General features: G+C 43.8%; 2 protein-coding genes across 9 annotated transcripts in view; one reads left to right on the top strand and one right to left on the bottom strand.

The window, feature by feature from the left end:
• Positions 1–7,346, top strand: part of LOC110498757 (formin-like protein 1) — a 68,123-nt gene extending 60,777 nt beyond the window's left edge. The window contains exons 16-25 of the mRNA XM_036955901.2: positions 45–169; positions 489–691; positions 1,099–1,333; positions 1,459–1,527; positions 1,648–1,728; positions 2,914–3,207; positions 3,720–3,821; positions 4,048–4,152; positions 4,293–4,401; positions 6,020–7,346. Of these exons, the coding sequence (XP_036811796.2) occupies positions 45–169; positions 489–691; positions 1,099–1,333; positions 1,459–1,527; positions 1,648–1,728; positions 2,914–3,207; positions 3,720–3,821; positions 4,048–4,152; positions 4,293–4,401; positions 6,020–6,120 (1,424 nt within the window). The 3' untranslated portion in view covers positions 6,121–7,346. The remainder of the gene's footprint in view (positions 1–44; positions 170–488; positions 692–1,098; positions 1,334–1,458; positions 1,528–1,647; positions 1,729–2,913; positions 3,208–3,719; positions 3,822–4,047; positions 4,153–4,292; positions 4,402–6,019) is intronic.
• Positions 7,347–7,435: 89 nt separating this feature from the next.
• Positions 7,436–19,023, bottom strand: part of LOC110498756 (SRC kinase signaling inhibitor 1) — a 62,391-nt gene continuing 50,803 nt past the window's right edge. For 2 of the 8 annotated variants that reach the window (XM_090212584.1, XM_090212586.1), the window contains 4 exons: positions 17,335–17,662; positions 17,110–17,246; positions 16,790–16,945; positions 11,706–15,605 (listed from right to left, as the gene is read on the bottom strand). In XM_090212584.1, the coding sequence (XP_090068710.1) occupies positions 15,447–15,605; positions 16,790–16,945; positions 17,110–17,246; positions 17,335–17,662 (780 nt within the window). In that variant the 3' untranslated portion in view covers positions 11,706–15,446. Of the gene's footprint in view, positions 9,174–11,705; positions 15,606–16,448; positions 16,566–16,789; positions 16,946–17,109; positions 17,247–17,334; positions 17,663–19,023 lie in introns of those variants that run through there. The other 6 variants (XM_090212585.1, XM_090212587.1, XM_090212581.1 and 3 more) reach the window with 5 other exon arrangements.

Below are 19,023 nucleotides of genomic sequence, written 5' to 3'. Positions count from 1 at the left end.
ATGGTTTTACACAATGAAACACAACGTGTTCCTCTTCTGGACAGGTAACAGAAACAAGAAGCCCATTCAGACTAAGTACCGTATGCCTTCACTCAACTGGCAGGCCCTTAAACCCAACCAGGTGTCTGGAACCGTCTTCAATGAGCTGGATGATGAGCTCGTGCTGGGGGTGAGACCACAGTAGTCTACTAGCTATCTGCTTACAATCTGAATTCTTGTCCATCTCAATCTGTCCTCGTCTGTATGTGATTCTCTTTCTTCTCCTTCCAGTCTTTCCATCCCTCTTTCTCTGTCTCAGCCGCTCTCTCATTTCTCTTTCTTCTGTCATCCTGAAATCCTTTTGTATTTCTCCCTCTATCTGATCTGTCTCCCGTCATATGACAACATTTCCTGCCGAATCAACGACTTGTTTAAACTGTAAATCGCACAGTTTGGACATTACCAACAGCTCCTGCATTAGTCATCCACCTCTCCACTCCATGTCCTAGGTGCTAAACATGGACGCCTTTGAGGAGCAGTTTAAGACCAAGGCCCAGACTGCCCCGGCTGACGTGGGGCCCCTGAGAGCGAAGGTGGCCCAGAAGACCCCCAGCAAAGTGTCCCTACTGGAGCCCAACAGAGCCAAGAACCTCGCCATCACCCTGCGCAAGGGAGGCATGGCCGCCTCAGACATCTGTACTTCCATAGAGACGTATGTGTCTGTTATCAAGTAATAAGAAAATGATACTACATGTAAATTGTGTGTAAGACTAGAAGTAGTACTACTATATATAGTTGAATGCATTGACTGTAAGTCGCTCTGGATAAGAGCGGTTGGATGACCGAAATGTTAAATGTATACCTTTTTGTAGTGTGTCTATGCACAGCCAGAGAGAGGAATATATAGTTAGCTATGGTTTTACTAAGCATGTGATAGTAACTGATTAAGCTTGTAACCGATGTGAAGTGTGTGAAGGATCACGACACTCATAACCCACTTCTATTGTCAGTTTACAATAATCGGAGTGTATGAACAGCGTAGTAGTTGTACAAGTAGTATGAAGTAGTAGTTGTACATAACCCTGGCTCTCTCCACTTTCTCTTTCCCCTCCCCTAAAGGTATAACCAGGAAGCTCTGAGCCTGGACTTCCTGGAGCTGCTGGAGCGTTTCATCCCCTCAGAGTACGAAGTCAAGCTCATCCAGAACTACGAGCGAGACGGGAGGCCCCTGGACGAGCTCCCCGAGGAGGACCGCTTTATGGTACGCTTTGGCAAGATCCCCCGCCTGCCCCAGCGAATCAGCACACTCACCTTCATGGGCAACTTCCCAGAGAGCATCCAGCTCATCCAGCCGGTCAGTAGAAATACTGAAAACAATGTTATTTCGAGATTGTTTCAATGCTTTATCATCTAGTCGGATGCGCAAAGCTTCCCCAAAATACCAGAAATCACCATAATATGTTCCCATCTCTCCAACAGCAACTCAATGCAATCATCGCTGCCTCAATGTCAATCAAGTCCTCTAGCAAGCTGAAGAAGATCCTTGAGGTACCGTTAGGAGACTGCTCTTTTGATACGCTGCATGGATGGTACGCGGCTAAATTGTTTCGGTTTGTATGATGGCACAACGTTGGTGTCTAACTTTGGTATGCCTCTTCTGTTCCTAAGATCATCCTAGCCTTTGGAAACTACATGAACAGCAGCAAGAGAGGAGCAGCCTATGGGTTCCGCCTGCAGAGTCTCGACTTGGTGGGAAATACTTCGAACATAAAGCGTACTCTACTTATCAGCCAAATGTTAGAGGCTCATTTTGTGTTCCTTTTCCTACCATGAGGCACGTCGGTTTTGTACTCCAACCTTAGTCCGGAAGATTCACTTGGGTTAGCAGAATGTCATTTTAGCACAGCATCTAATTGATTATCTACGGTAATAGACTCAAATGGGGCTCCACCTCAGTGAGAGATCCAGAGATAACCGATTGTGACAGGCCTGCTCTGAATTAGCCACAGTGACTGAATGAATAGGACACTAAGTTGGAGCTGTGGAGGATGTCTCAACTAACAATGATTGCTGATGATAATCAATGACAGGCAGAGTTACACAAACCATCAATTAACGTCAAAATGGATTTAATTGGAGACGAGTAACAACTTGATCATCAGGATTGGACACATTTGCTCTTGATCACACTGTATTTCTCATTTTGATGGGGTGCTGTATCCCTTGATTATCTGATCTCAGTTTTGTATGTGCTATCACTGACCCCTCTGACTACCACTGTCCTAAAGCGAATACAGATCTGGGATCAGGCTAACCTTTTGACTTTGTATCCTTTTTTTAACCTTTATTTAACTAGGCAAGAACAAATTATTTTCAATTGACGGCCTAGGAACAGTGGGTTAACTGCCTTGTTCAGGGGCAGAAAACAGTGGCTCAAAAACGTGATTTTCCTGTGTTTTATATATATTTCTACTAAGAGGTTGGAATAATACTGTGAAGTTGTGGAAATTATTATAATACCATTTAAGTTTAAGAGCTGTTTGAAAAGAGCACCTGAAATTTCAGCCTGTTTTGGTGGGATGGAGATTTGGCCTGCCTGGTGATGTCACTCTCTGCCAATAACAGCTAGTTTTCAGTTTTCCCCCTCCCCACTCAGACCACTCCCAGGCAGTCCTAACTAAATTCTTGCTTGAGAAATTGCTCTTTGCTAAGAAGCCATTTTTGTTTCTTTTTGACCATTTTAATTGAAGACAAGCACAGTAAGGTACTTAAGTGTTACCCAGAAATGATTTGATATTCATATAAAAACAGCTGCATTTGACCTTCAAAGTTTTGGCAACGTGGTACCTTCTTGGTTATTAGGTTTATCCATGAAATAGTTTGGAGCATATACTGTATAGCGTGTGCAACTTTCTTTCTTTTTATTCAATCTAGCTATTAGACACCAAGTCCACAGACCGGAGACAGACTCTGCTTCACTTCATAGTGAACATCATCCAGGAGAAATACCCCGAGCTCCAAACCTTCCACAGTGAGCTGTACTTCTTGGACAAGGCTGCTCTGGTGTCCCTGGACAGCATTCTGCAGGACGTGCGTGCCTTGGAGAGGGGCATGGAGGTGACCCGGAAGGAGTTTGCCATACACGAAGACAACTCTGTGTTGCAGGAGTTCCTCACCAGCAACAATGACATGCTGGACTCTGTAGTAGGAGATGGCAAGACAGCCCAGGTCAAATCTCCCTACTAAATGTATATATATATATATATAAAATTGACAATCAGTGTGGCAAAATGTACAGCCTAATATATCAATCAAATGTATTTATAAAGTCCTTTTTTACATCAGCCGATGTCACAAAGTGCTATACAGAAACCCAGTCTAAAATCCCAGACAGCAAGCCATGCAGATGTAGAAGCACAGTGGCTAGGAAAAACTCTTGAGAGAGGCAGGAACTTAGGAAGAAACCTATGGGGGGAACCAGGCTCTGAGGGGTGGCCAGTCCTCTTCTGGCTGTGCTGGGTGGAGATTATAACAGAACATGGCCAAGATGTTCAAACGTTCATAGATGACCAGCAGGGTCAAATAATAATAATCACAGTGGCTAACCTAGTAACAGTTTTATTGCACTATACTAAATCAATTTAGGAGAGGCTAATAATATTTGTAAAACAGTACTGCTACAGAAAGCAATGAGGTACAGTGTAATGGAGGTATGATCATTTTTCCCCCTCTCATTTTAGGATGTGTATGAATCAGCGGTGGAGTACTTTGGAGAGAACCCTAAAACCACACCTCCCTCCATGTTCTTCCCCGTCTTTGTTAGGTTCATCAAGGCCTATAAGGTTAGTCACCACGTTGACTGATTACGTTGTTCATTGATTCATTCGATCATTCATACAGTACTTATACCCGCCGACTATTAAAACGTAAGTACGTTAATGTATCAACAGAGACGAGCTGAGCTGCCACACATCAAACAGTAACTGTTGCATTAATGTGACAGTGTTCCATACATAAATGATTACAAATGTCTTTATAACACCCCCCCCCCCCCCCTCCCCCCGGCAGCAAGCAGAGCAGGAGAATGAGCAGAGGAAAAAGCAGGATGTGTTGTCCAGTGAATGGAAAACTGGGCCACTGTCAACCTCGCCTAAGCCTGAAACATCCCAGAAGGTAGTCCGTGACACATTACCAACCACATAGGAGTGATAAGACACAGGGAGAGTTGACTCACTCCACTTACCTTCAACACGTGTATAATTTAGACCCCAACATTTTTTGCCTGCCCATTGACCCCCCCGACCACCCCACAGCAGGTACCCATGATGCCCCAGATGGATCTGATAGCGGAGCTGAAGAGGCGGCAGGTGACCCCCCTGGTTCGGGAGGGCAAGGATGGAGCCATCGAGGACATCATCACAGGTGGGCCTGGTGGAGTCAGGGATATTGGGTCGAGGTCTCCAGTACACTCATTTGTGTGTGTGTGTGTGTGTGTGTGTGTGTGTGTGTGTGTGTGTGTGTGTGTGTGTGTGTGTGTGTGTGTGTGTGTGTGTGTGTGTGTGTGTGTGTGTGTGTATATGTATACACACACACTACCGTTCAAAAGTTTGGGCTCACTTGGAAATGTCCTTGTTTTTGAAAGAAAAGTGCAAATTGATCAGAAAAACAGTGTAGACATTGTTAATGTTGTAAATGACTATTGTAGGAAACTGCAGATTTTTTATGGAATATCTACATAGGCATATAGAGGCACATTGTCAGCAACCATCACTCCTGTGTTCCAATGGCACATTGTGTTAGCTAATCCAAGTTTATAATTTTAAAAGGCTAATTGATCATTAGAAAACCCTTTTGCAATTATGTTAGCACAGCTGAAAACTGTTGTTCTGATTAAAGAAGCAATAAAACTGGCCTTCTTTAGACAAGTTGAGTATCTGGAGCATCAGCATTTGTGGGTTCGATTGGCTCAAAATGGCCAGAAACAAAGAACTTTCTTCTGAAACTCGTCAGTCTATTCTTGTTCTGAGAAATGAAGGCTATTCCATGCTAGAAATTGCCAAGAAACTGAAGATCTCGTACAACACTGTGTACTACTCCCTTCACAGAACAGCACAAACTGGCTCTAACCTGAATAGAAAGAGTAGTGGGAGGATGCACAACTGAGCACAACTGAGATTCACAATTGAGCAAGAGGACAAGTACATCAGAGTGTTTAGTTTGAGAAACAGACACCTCACAAGTCCTCAACTGGCAGCTTCATTAAATAGTACCCGCGAAACACCAGTCTCAACGTCAACAGTGAGTTTTCCAGTTTCCGTTCCAGTTTCCGTCCAGTTTTCAGCTGTGCTAACATAATTGCAAAAGGGTTTTCTAATGATCAATTAGCCTTTTAAAATGATAAACTTGGATTAGCTAACACAACGTGCCATTGGAACATAGGAGGGATGGTTCCTGATAACGCTTGCTTTTCTGTAGCCTTTTCCCATTTCCACAAATACATCATAACTAACTGTCGCCATGCAATATCCACCGCCACCTACATTATCCTGTTGCATCTGTCACATCCACATTCCTCTTCTCCCTTCAATCCTTTTTTCATGTCATTCCCACTCATTCCCCTGTGCATATCTCTCCTCCCCCTTGGTTATGTCTTTACCGTCGCCCTCTTCTCCCTTTATCTCTCTCTCTCTCTCTCTCTCTCTCTCTCTCTCTCTCTCTCTGGGGTTTTCAGCTCTGAAGGCTGTGCCCTTCACGGCTCGCTCTGGCAAGCGCACCTCTCGCATCTTCTGCGACTCTGGCTTCAGTGATGACAGCCCTACATAGTCCCCTCAGAACTGTATAGGTCTGTCTTTCGCTTTCTCTCCGGAGATGCCTGTGTCTCCTATGCACACCACGAGAGTGTAGCACCATGTGCCTCTGCCCTCTTGATGCAGCTGTCTTTGTTAGCGTGGCGGTGTCACTACAAAAGCCTGTTTAGGACCAGACTTGTTCCGTGTTGTGGTCTCACAGTGCTGTTGTTACCCATCACTATCCCTGCTAGACCTGAGGAACCAGCCATACAGACGGACAGACGGGTCCCGAGTCAGCGCCAAGTGGAAGCCCAGACAGAAGCTCCAAGTCTCCTCCGACATCTTCCTGTGAAACACTACACACACACGCTTGCTTACACACACACGCTTGCTTACACACACACACACACACACACACACACACACACACACACACACACACACACACACACACACACACACACACACACACACACACACACACACACACACACACACACACACACACACACACACACACACACACACACACACATTCAAAGCATCACCCTCATTTAAATTCATTGACATAGAGCGCACACAAACTTGAAATAAGTCCCCTAGGCTTAGCCCAGCCTGGCAGGTGATTGGTTCTACCTGTGGTTCTACCCACAGCAAACCTCCACCCTCTAAGTAGAGCTTTAGGAATATTAGACTGTGAGGTGCTGTCTCCTAATACCTCTCTGATCCACAACAAACACCTACAGTAAATACACTATATTCCTCATCATAAACTGGGTGATTCGAGCCCTGACTGCTGGCTGGCTGAAAGGCGTGGTATATCAGACCGTATACGATGGGAATGGCAAAACATTTATTTGCACTGCTCTGATTACGTTGGTAACCAGTTTCTAATATCAATAAGGCACCTCGGGGGTTTGTGATATATGGCCAATATACCACGGGCTAAGGGCTGTGTTCTAGCACTTTGTGTTGCACTTTGTGTTGCGTCGTGCCAATGAACAGCCCTTGGCCTTGGTATATTGGCCATATACCATAACTCCGCAGGCTTTTACTGAAGTAAACACTTCCTATTTCTACATAATGTTAGTGGAGTAAGGGCTTGGCCATGGATGGACTTTATAGTTCAACGGAATGATTTAAACCCTCATTCTCTACAATCCTAATTTGAGCTTTAAGGACCCGTGTATGGGAGGTTCAGCACTGGGACAGTGTACATTAAGTAACAATCAGTGAAAGCTAGCAAGACTCTACATTTGTCTTTCATAGTGAATAGTTTGTTCTATTTGTGGTACTCAGATGGCTGCAGATTGTCAAATCCCAATAACTGCTGTATCTGGTGTAAAGGCATATTGACCTGTCTGTCTGTCTGTCTGTCTGTCTGTCTGTCTGTCTGTCTGTCTGTCTGTCTGTCTGTCTGTCTGTCTGTCTGTCTGTCTGTCTTAGGACAAGTAGGATTACGACAGCTCAGAACGAAGCTTAGAACATGATTTGTATTATATTCAAAATATTTGAATGGATAACCCTCTCTTTGTTTCACTATTTTGGGTTTGAACTAATAAATATTTTATACTGTGATTGTCTGCTACTTTATAACACCAGAAGTCATGAAACATGAAATTGGTTTGGAGTTCATCTCAGACCCTGAATGAATTTGAATCAAATCCTTTCTTGTATAAGAGGTTCACTTTTATTGTCACAAAAACACAACAGAGAGGTACAAAAGCAGCAGTCTTTGTTAAGTACCATAGTTGATCATCTTCTCACAAAAAGCAGCAACAGTTCTTTCAGTATGTAGAATTGGCGTAGCATTTGCACTGTTAGTTGGTCTTTAGCATACCGTATTGCTGTGTCATTCTTCTTCAGCACTCATAAACAACACTTATCTCACACGCACAGCGAGAATCACTCTCAGAATAACGGAAGAGTAGTTGCTCTACGATGTTTTCAGATCTTTTTCTTAACATCAACGTTGACAGTGACATTTGTTTTGACTGACCCTGTTGCACATGATACAAAATCTATTATCCTGTACATTGTTTCATCTAATATACACTTACAGTTATACACAGAGGAGAGGTATTGACAGAAGTAGCAGAACCTTTTGTTGACCCAGCGTGCAAATTCCGGGAATGTACAGTATGTGCATGCTGTTTGGATTACGTTTCTCTCAACAACAACAACAACAACAACAAAAAGAAATTCACATAAATCCGTATAAGTAACATCTTCTCGGTCTATTTACATGATTTTTAACACCCACAGACTACTTTAAACGACCACACATTCATCGAGAAACCATATTGTACGTACGATATAGTTTACTTTTGATTAGGATAGAGGAAGACAGTTGTGGGTAGTCACCAGTGAGTACTTGTAAAGAGGGATGAGGAAATGTGCTCTGGGTCTCTCTATTTCTTTCGTTCCCTCTATCCGTGCAAGCTGAGTGTAGTGCTACTTTAAGTAGTTCACAACCCTTCATCATTGTTTTCTATTGTTTCCCAAACAAGCCTCCCAAAGGTTTCAGATTTTTCACAATTGTCACTGCATGTGTTCTTTGCATCCTGCCATGAACCATATTAGTCTATGACAAGAAATGATACAAACTATTTGCTCAATGGCCTAAGTAAGTACTAAGGAACCAAAATGATGGCAATAGAAAACAAAACACACACAAATTCATTTACAGAATACATTTCTAAAATGTGGTTATGAATCCTCTTTTCAAGTATAAAAATACAGTCTTGATAATATAAAACATAGATGAAGATTGAATTATGTACATGATATAATCACTGCAAACAATAACTATTGGGTAGTATACTATTTTCTCACAATACAGTATATCTCTGATATAATTTAGATTATTCTGAGGTTAATTGCGTGGTCTTTATTTTCATATTAGCTCTTATTTCTATATTTAAAATGAATAATATTAATGTCTAGGATTTACCAAGGGTGATGTTTTATCTCCAGTTATGTATATTTTTTGTGCCAGTGGTATATATTTGTGCACAGAGAGCTTCCATGGCAATATTTTTACACTTTCCTCCAGCAGTTTCAGACAGCACATAACCCTTCTGTGGGATTATCTGACTTGCATTTAGTGGCATGGTAAAATAAAAAAATAAAAAAATTGTAACGCATAAAATCTTGGGATGGAAATCTTCATATTGCTGTGGCAATGATGACAATGGTGGCTAATGTACAAAACGGTGCTAATGAGTCCAGAACCTTTCACATTATGGATAGAGTACTCGTGTTTACTGTGGGATTTTAGGATCAATATGTGTTCAATTTGCAACATTTGGTGTCAGAAGTGGGATCTTGTGCTGAATCTTGCTGTCCACCATTTTCCCTTCAGTGTTTATCCCAGTACTCATACTGACCATGATAGCAGAGGACCTGGAAGAAGAGAGAACATTGCTCACATGATCTCTATCTAACTCCTAACCTAACCTACTGCAATAGGGTGTCTGGGAAAAGTCTGCAGTCTGCAGCTTTTTCTGTTGCTTTTCATTTTTTTAAAGGGTTTTAATAGTGTTTTAAGATCACATTTGTTTTCCTTGTTCTTTGGTGACGCCTTCCAGATAGAGACAGACCAGGGTCAAGCTACGGTCTTGGTCATTGGCTATCTTACGTCTATGTGGTCACATGGGGTGCTACTGTATGCTTCAGCCAGTGCAGCACATTTCCCTTGACTGGCCACAGGGGTATGCTGTGTTTGGTGTATCAGCCCGACAGTCGTCCCGCTCCTGTCAAGATCTGAGCCATGTGGCTGTCGCTAAGCAGAGCATAGGCAAAACTGAGGAAGTGATGCTGTGATCAGTACTGCACTGCTGTCAGGACTTGAGGACGGGCTACCTGTCCCGATGCAGCTTCTCCACAGTGGATAGGAGAAGAAGGGGAGTTGGGAGAGGAGAGGAAAGGGAGGGGTGAAGCAATACAGATTGAGATTTCAGAAGGAGAGAGGAAGAGAAGGATAGGAAAAGGAGTAGGTAATGGAGGAGCTATACTCTACAGGACTGGATAATAGGTGTCCCCAAGTTATATGATCTTTATAAGTGAAGGCTGAACTCTGCTTTTACCCTGGTTAACCCTAGGCATACTTTCTTGCTCTGTGATTGCTCAATTATGTTTTTTGTTTGTACTTTTGCCCTCGGCTGCTGGCTCGTTTGGACACATTCAGGGCTAAAAACCCAAAGCTACTATTGGCTGTTAGGATCAACCCAAACAATCCTCACCCCTGAAACAACACACATTTTCAATGAATTGGTCATGTCTGAAACAGTTAAGATGCTTTCTTTGACCAAACAGTGGGCTGCCTCCCAGACTAAATGAATGGAAATGAATTATCCTCCCATCACTTTACACCTACAGGGGCTTCTCCATAAGAGCATTGGAGACCCAAACAAACAAACTCAAGGAGGGAAAAGCCAGCACTGAGCCTCTCTCGCTGACACATTTGGACACAACATCAAGCTCAATTTGATGCCACTGCTAATGAATTGCCTTGGCCTTTAGCGAACAAGAGATTTCCTCCTCCGATTAGATGTCTAAGGGCCCCCACACCGCTGCCACATTGGTTTACACATCCAACCGTTCAACGGGGCAAAAGGGTTAAGGGGAGAAACAAGACAAAAGCCTAAGATTAACGACGCAGACTTCCTATTAAGCCAAGAGCATAGACAAAGGGAGGTAGGAGAGGAGAAGAGAGGAGAGGCGTGCCTTTAAGGATGCCAAGAGAGCTGGTTGCACTGATGTAGATTTAGATCAATGTCATCTATATTCTGGCTCTATTCTCCTCATGATAGATGGGGCTGGGATGTGTCCTTGGGAGGCCCACTGCTCAAAGTGAGATAAACTGGGTGGGATGAAGAGCAGTAGAAGTCTACACTAGCTTTGGTCTACATGGGGCATGGAGGTTATAGATATGTACATTCAGTTCATTCAATGTGGGGAGAGGAAGGAGCCATTTGTAATTATGGAAGGAGCACTAGGGGCAAGCAGTGCAGCCTGGCCTCAGAGCCGCAGAGCCACCCACAATAACATCTGCTAAATATGTGTATGCGACCAATAACATTTGATTTGATCTGAATATGCTATACACATTTCCGAGCCCCTCTCAAGACATACGATCTGTACTAATGGTCTAGTTACGTTAGACAGAAACGGAAGTAGGGAGGTTGGTCGAGTAGGATGGGTGGGCGTATTCCGTGGCAGACTAGCAATCCAAAGGCTGCATGTTCGAGTCGCCACGGGGACAACTGTAGCATTTGCGCTAACCCTTCCTCAAACCCTAATTCGAACCTTAACCCTTTTCACCTAACCCGGTCGTACAATTCGTATGGTATTGTATGACCGTGTAAGATGTACTACATGTCCTCTAATTTTGACTTGAGGGACACCGGTATATCCTTTACACGGACATGAACAGACAGGTGCACCCCCCCCCGCAGAAGATTGAGGGATCCTCCGACTTTCTGCCATCCACGAGATCCTCCATTCCCCAGATAAATCACATTCATATTGGATCATTAAAAAAGGATTCACGCCAAAATCATCCATTCAGGGGCCAAACAAAAAGTCCACCTATTCAGGACAGGTATTGGAACAGTGAATGTAGCTATAGCACCGTGTTGAGACAATGTCCACACAATGTCCTCAGGCACTGGGCTAAGATATCAAATAGCAGAATACCAACTAAGCCTTTTTAAAATCAGATAACCCCAAGGCATTCACATGTTGTGCACACACAAACTTCACTTTTGTTGACGTTAACAATTTTTCAGCTCGTGCACATTTTCCCCTCAGGATAAAATGGTACGGTCTTGGTTAAATCCTATTGGTTCAAAAATGACCTCATTGGTTCATGTCTGAAGCAGTCCTGTATTGTTGAAAGAGTTAACCTAACATGATGCATCACAGTACACAAAATAGCCTACCCATGGGGTTTTATTTTACCCACACTGTACATACAGGTCACACAGATGCATGTATGTCCAATATATTCAACTGACTCCAACATACAGTATATTAATTCATATTATTTGCATATGTTAAACATATAGTTTAAATTGAACAGGTCCTTTGTTTGGTTGATCACAGACAGTTTACCACATTTTACTGACCCAATAGCCTAGATATATATTACTGTATTTACTGTATGCTACAAACATCAGGTCAGACATTTAATAAAATACATCATCTGCATCATAAGAGGACTCACTCTTGCCATGAGCATAATCTGCACACACAAAAAAATCTGCACAGTGTAATGACCCTAATAAATAGCATCCGCAGACTCCGAGGGCATATTTGACATCATGACAAAATGGAGATAGGGAAGGAAGGTACACTTGGAGGCATACGCAATCTCACACAATTGAGTGGTTTCCAGCAAACAGCATAAATAGCAGCCTGGTCTCATAGGTTAGATTTAACATAGTAAATATAAATTCGGAACCATTCAATTAGTATGATATGTTACATTTAGGATGGTTACATAAGACAGAAGGTGACATTTAAGGCAAAAACGAAAAGAGGGTGGTTGGTCGGGGTGGAAGGGTGAGCGTTTAACGCAAATGTCTAGCAACCCAAAGGCTGTGTGTTTGAATCTCATCACGGACAACTTTAGCATTTTAACTACTTAGCAGCTTTGCAACAACTTACCATGTTAGCTAACCCTTCCCCTAACCCTTTAACCTAACCTTAACCACAACTTTAACTCTTAACCCTAGCTAACGTTAGCCAGCTAACTAACGTTAATGTTAGCCACCTAGCTAACATTAGCAGCAACAAATTGGAATTCGTAACATAACCTACATTTTGCAAATTCGTAACATATTGTACATTTAGCAATTTTGTTAAATATCATACGAAATGGTTGAAGGACATCCACAAATAAATACATGCCAACTTTTTACTTTTTAGATTTGCATGTATTGTTAGATATTACTGCACTGTTGGAGCTAGGAAAATAAGCATTTCGCTACACCCACAACAACATCTGCTAAAAATGTGTAGCCAACCAATTTGATTTGATTTGATTTCCCGTACGAAATCGCAACATATCATAATAAATGGAGTTCTCGGATTTATGTACGGAGTAATACGAAATGCTCTGAGACCAGGTTGGAAATAGAGATGAATACTAATGCTTGGTGTGTATTCCTCCACTGTCAAATAAAGGTTAACATGTTAGCCATGTGCTAACTACTGTATTCACTAATGGGCATTGTTGTGAAGCGCACTGACCTCTCTGGGAGGTCATCTTCTGCACTTTTATGATACTTTTATGTTTTTTTTTTACACAGATCCCAAGTGGTTTCTGACTCCTTTCACTTTCACCCCAAAGAGTGAAGTATGTTTTTTTGTTCTGGTGCAAACCTTGTGCTTCACCAAAATGGATGTGGTTACAGCTTTGGTGGTGGATGAGATTAATTTGCCCCACACAAGGTAAAAACCTTTCAGATCTGATCAAGATGAATGTAGAAGTGCATCAATCCAGCCATCCGAAGCGAGTTGAACCATGGCAACATTTTGGGGCTCTTTTTCAGTCCAACGGGTAGTCTTTTCAACTCGAATAGCCTGTGAATAGACCCCCTAAGCCTAAAGAGCACCACATGGGGCCTGTTTCTTAGAGTTCAAATGAGGTGGCCTCTATCTTAGTTAGCTAATGGAGTGTGGATTATCCCCGTTAGGGTAATGAGAGGATTGGGTTGACTGGCTCAGGACAGGTGCTAGCTGGAACGGAGTGGCTTTCTGTGTTATCTCTACCTGACTTTGAGAGCTGCCAGAAGGTCCTTTGAGAGGGACAGTTTGGGCTGAACTGGGATAGGGCCATTCAGATCAGCCTACTGGGTTGGAGTGCCTGCTGAACCACGTAAGACTGCTGCTTCAGAGAGGAGGGAGGAGGGCTTCAGTCAGAGTCAAACGTTTGGACACACCTACTCATTCAAGGGTTTTTCTTTATTTTTTACTATTTTCTACACGGTAGAATAAAAGTGAAGACATCAAAACTATGAAATAACACATATGTAATCATGTAGTAACCCAAAAAGTGGTCAACAAATTCTTCAAAGTAGCCACCCTTTGCCTTGGTGACTGCTTTGCACACTCTTGGCATTCTCTCAACCAGCTTCACCTGGTGGAATGCTTTTCAAACAGTCTTGAAGGAGTTCCCACATATGCTGAGCACTTGTTGGCTGCTTTACCTTCACTCTGCAGTCCAACTCATCCCAAACCATCTCAACTGGGTTGAGGTTGGGTGATTGTGGAGGCCAGGTCATCTGATGCAACACTCCATCACTCTCCTTCTTGGTCAAATAGCTCTTACACAGCCTGGAGGTGTGTTGGGTCATTGTCCTGTTGAAAAACCAATGATAGTCCCGCTAAGCGCAAATCAGATGGGATGGCGTATCGCTGCAGAATGCTGTGGTAGCCATGCTGGTTAAGTGTGCCTTGAATCCTAAATAAATCACAGATAGTGTCACCATCACACCTCCTCCTTCATGCTTCACGGTGGGAACCACACATGTGGAGATCATCCGTTCACCTACTCTGTGTCTCACAAAGACAGTTGGAACCAAAAATCTCAAATTTGGACTCAGACCAAAGGACATATTTCCACCGATCAAATGTCCATTGCTCGTGTTTCTTGGCCCAAGCAAGTCTCTTCTTATTATTGGTGTCCTTTAGTAGTGGTTTCTTTGCAGCAATTCGACCACGAAGACCTGATTCACGCAGTCTCCTCTACACAATTGATGTTGAGATGTGTCTGTTACTTGAACTCTGTGAAGCATTTATTTGGGCTGCAATTTCTGAGGCTGATAACTCTTCTGTATACCCCCCCCCCCCCCCTACCTTGTCACAACACAACTGATTGCTTTAAATGCATAAAGAAAGAAATTCCACAAGTGAACTTTTAACAAGGCACACCTGTTAAGTGAAATGCATTCCAGGTGACTACCTCATTAAGCTGGTTGGAGGAATGCCAAGAGTGTGCAAAGCTGTCATCAATGCAAAGGGTGGCCATTTAGAAGAATCTCAAATCTCAAATATTTATTTGTTTAATACTTTTTCGGTTACCACATGATTCCATGTGTTATGTCATGTAGAAAATAGTACAAATAAAGAAAATCCCTGGAATGAGTATGACTTCTCCATCGCCTGACCCTCTCACTTTTGGACTGTGGTTTCAATGACTCAGCTGGAGACAGAATGATGCAGCGGTTCAAATAAAGGAAGCCGAGTCAGACAGCCGTGGTACTGTAGGATCATCATCTGCTCGGCATTGAGATGTTCAACTATTCCATGGCATAATCGAGAAGTGCAGTTTAGGTGCCACTTAGCTTGTTAAGTGCACAATACCTCCATGATCTTACCCTCCTCAGAAACATCAATGCCAGCCAATGGGATAATAGAGCCCGCTCAGTACACAATCCATTTTGGATCCAACCACAGCTCAAAGTCAAATAATATAACAACCAACATTGGTGATTTCCGATGAGCCCAATCCTTTTCGCGTCACCTTACATTCCCACTGATAACATATTGTATCCCAGTATAGTCCCGAAAGAACCCAGTAGTTGCCCAGACAGCTGTGAGACGGGGAAGTTGTCAAGGTCAAAGGCCACCAGAGCTGTTCTGAAGAGGGCTACTCCCCTGAGGGGCATTCTAGAAGTGGAATACCTGCTGCTGGCCCTGGATCTTGGGGAAGTCCTCTCTCTGCTTCCTGGTCTTGGGCCTCTCCAGGCTGCCTTGCTGGAGGTTCTTCAGTCTAGCCGCTACAGTTGACTGGGGTCCCTTGGATCCCCCTGGTGAGTTGCTTGCATTCTACGGAAGGACAATGAGCATGAGGAAGGTTATGGTCATATCTGAGATGACATTTTGGCTAGAGCCCTGAGCAGTGCACAATATAGGACATAGGATTCCATTCTGGGTGTAGACAGTCTCACTGGTGCTGATCCGTTTTGGCCAGTTTTGTGTTTTGAAAGCTGGTCCAAATCCAGCAGATCAATTCTGTTAACCTGAAAGCGGCACCTCTGTTTTTGACAGCTTCCCTCCTAGTGCGATGTGTCTTGTTTTGATCTGGGAGCGATAAAACGAGACCTTTTACAGAGATAAATGTATCATTCGAGCAGTAAGAGAGTTCTGACATTTGCCTTAGTCTGTCAGCAAACCTTGAATTGAAATATGTTATTCCACCTTAACACACTCCATGCAGTCTACATGTAATTCCAATATGCATGCCAGAAGTGTAGGACTGTCAGTCCTCGTACTAGTTAGTTTGTTAGAGAATTAGAGCACAGCTTAGTTAGAATACTGAATGCAGATCAGAATGTAGAATGCAGTCAGGGGAACTAGCAGGGGGGGGGGGGATAGTCGTTAGCAAAGTGAGACAGGGGAGTTAGATTGAATGGAATTAGTCAGTATATGTTTGGTAGTCGAATCCGTCAAAGATAAGCACTATGTCGTGTTTTCAGCCCAGAGAACTTCTGCATCAGGCAGAATTAGAGGTGACGGAAGGATCAACAGGCAGGTTAGTGGCCCTCTAAGAAACAAGTGCAGTGGAACAGCAGTGACTGAAGCAAGGGGAAGAGGACAGGAGACAGTAGGGCCGCAGGCACTGCAAAAAAAAGTGGGCATTTTGGGGGTGGGGGGGGGCTTAAGGTTTACCTTTCTTCCCAGGAAGCCTGAGGCGCAAGGAAGAGTACGGGCTGCAGGGGTAGGCCTCGGTAGCGTGCTGGGCAGTGAGTGGGGAGGGGACACTTTGACAGTGGTTCGCTGAAATATCTGTCAAGTGGTGTTTGGCGGATGGTGAGTGGTGTCGTGTGGGGAAAGGGTCGCAGAGACAACGTTATCACATTGCTAAGGCACACCGAACATCGACTGCAACGGACAAAATACACACCGCATGTCACATTGTTATACACTTTGTATGCAGCTACTCGAGGTATACAATTTAGCACCAGTGTAACACGCTGTAAATTACATCAGGGAACAAAAAGGACGCCTACCTCTAGTTCAGCAATGATCCTCTCTTCGTCGTCCTCATCTTTAATCGCTGAGGCGGCGATGACGGGGGGAGTGGAGGTGGGGCGGGGGGTGTCAGACGGTGTCCTTCTCAGCTTGACCAGAGTCTTCGGAGCCTCTCCGTCTTCTGGCTCCAGCTTCTTACAAAAGCAAAACAGGGTTGGCAACATGTCTACAGTGTGTGACAGGTCTTTAGAACATCCATGCATCCAAATAGCCTATCTCAAAGTATCTTCAAAAACATTCATGTATACTTTTGTGCTTTGCAGTTATTTCTTGCTCAGCCATCTCTCTCTTACTGTACCTTCTTGGTGGTGACGATCACTTCTCCAGTGCTGTTGGTGGTGAGCCCATGGGCTGATGGGAAGCTGCGGCGAGGAGGGGGTGGAGGCGGAGACTTAGAGGGTTTCTCAGTGCGATACCTGGTAACAGTCAGCTCTGCTAAACACACAATAATATATATTTATTGGGCAGCTCAGTCATAACTAAAACACAAATAATATAATGTGCATGTCGTATTCAGTCTCACCAGATCCGCAACGTGAGCCCCCCTCCAGCTTCTGGGCAGTGATCTGCACCATGTTGGGCTGGTGCTCAGTACTGGTAGTGGTGTTTGTGCTAGTGGTGGTGGAGGTGGTGGTGGAGGTGGTGGTGGAGGTAGTGATGGGGGTGGTAAACTGAGGTTTGGGGTGGGGTTTGGGGGGCACAGCAGGCTTGTTGATCTGCCTAGCAGCAAAGTCTAGGTCTGGGATGGCCTTCATCAGCTCAGCCTGGGTCTCCTCCAGCAGACGGTTGATGTCCTGGGCACTAAACTGGGTCAGACTAGCTCGCTTCTCCTCCCAGTCCCGCTCCGCAGCCTATACAAACACATATAGAGTGGGGCAAAAAAGTATTTAGTCAGCCACCAATTGTGCAAGTTCTCCCACTTAAAAAGATGAGAGAGGTCTGTAATTTTCATCATAGGTACACTTCAACTATGACAGACAAAATGAGAAAAAAATGAAGATTTTTAATGAATTTATTTGCAAATTATGGTGGAAAATAAGTATTTGGTCAATAACAAAAGTTTATCTCAATACTTTGTTATATACCCTTTGTTGGCAATGACAGAGGTCAAACATTTTCTGTAAGTCTTCACAAGATTTTCACACACTGTTGCTGGTATTTTGGCCCATTCCTCTATGCAGATCTCCTCTAGAGCAGTGATGTTTTGGGGCTGTTGCTGGGCAACACGGACTTTCAACTCCCTCCAAAGATTTTTTATGGGGTTGAGATCTGGACACTGGCTAGGCCACTCCAGGACCTTGAAATGCTTCTTACGAAGCCACTCCTTCGTTGCCCGGGCGGTGTGTTTGGGATCATTGTCATGCTGAAAGACCCAGCCACGTTTCATCTACAATGCCCTTGCTGATGGAAGGAGGTTTTCACTCAAAATCTCACGATACATGGCCCCATTCATTCTTTCCTCTACACGGATCAGTCGTCCTGGTCCCTTTGCAGAAAAACAGCTCCAAAGCATGATATTTCCACCCCCATGCTTCACAGTAGGTATGGTGTTCTTTGGATGCAACTCAGCATTCTTTGTCCTCCAAACACGATGAGTTGAGTTTTTACCAAAAAGTTATATTTTGGTTTCATCTGACCATATGACATTCTCCCAATCTTCTTCTTGATCATCCAAATGCTCTCTAGCAAACTTCAGACGGGTCTGGACATGTACTGGCTTAAGCAGGGGGACACGTCTGGCACTGCAGGATTTGAGTCCCTGCAGGCGTAGTGTGTTACTGATGGTAGGCTTTGTTACTTTGGTCCCAGCTCTCTGCAGGTCATTCACTAGGTCCCCCCGTGTGGTTCTGGCATTTTTGCTCATCGTTCTTGTGATAATTTTGACCCCACGGGGTGAGATCTTGCGTGGAGCCCCAGATCGAGGGAGATTATCAATGGTCTTGTATGTCTTCCATTTCCTAATAATTGCTCCCACAGTTGATTTCTTCAAACCAAGCTGCTTACCTATTGCAGATTCAGTCTTCCCAGCCTGGTGCAGGTCTCAGTCTTCCCAGCCTGGTGCAGGTCTACAATTTTGTTTCTGGTGTCCTTTGATAGCTCTTTGGTCTTGGCCATAGTGGAGTTTGGAGTGTGACTGTTTGAGGTTGTGGACAGGTATCTTTTATACTGATAACAAGTTCAAACAGGTGCCATTAATACAGGTAACGAGTGG

Source organism: Oncorhynchus mykiss, chromosome 20 (genome assembly GCF_057628025.1).
Source record: "Oncorhynchus mykiss isolate SJ-2025 chromosome 20, ASM5762802v1, whole genome shotgun sequence".
NCBI classification, from domain to species: Eukaryota; Metazoa; Chordata; class Actinopteri; order Salmoniformes; family Salmonidae; genus Oncorhynchus; species Oncorhynchus mykiss.
Note: the sequence above shows the minus strand (reverse complement) of the source record. Positions and strands in the feature narration are given on the sequence as shown.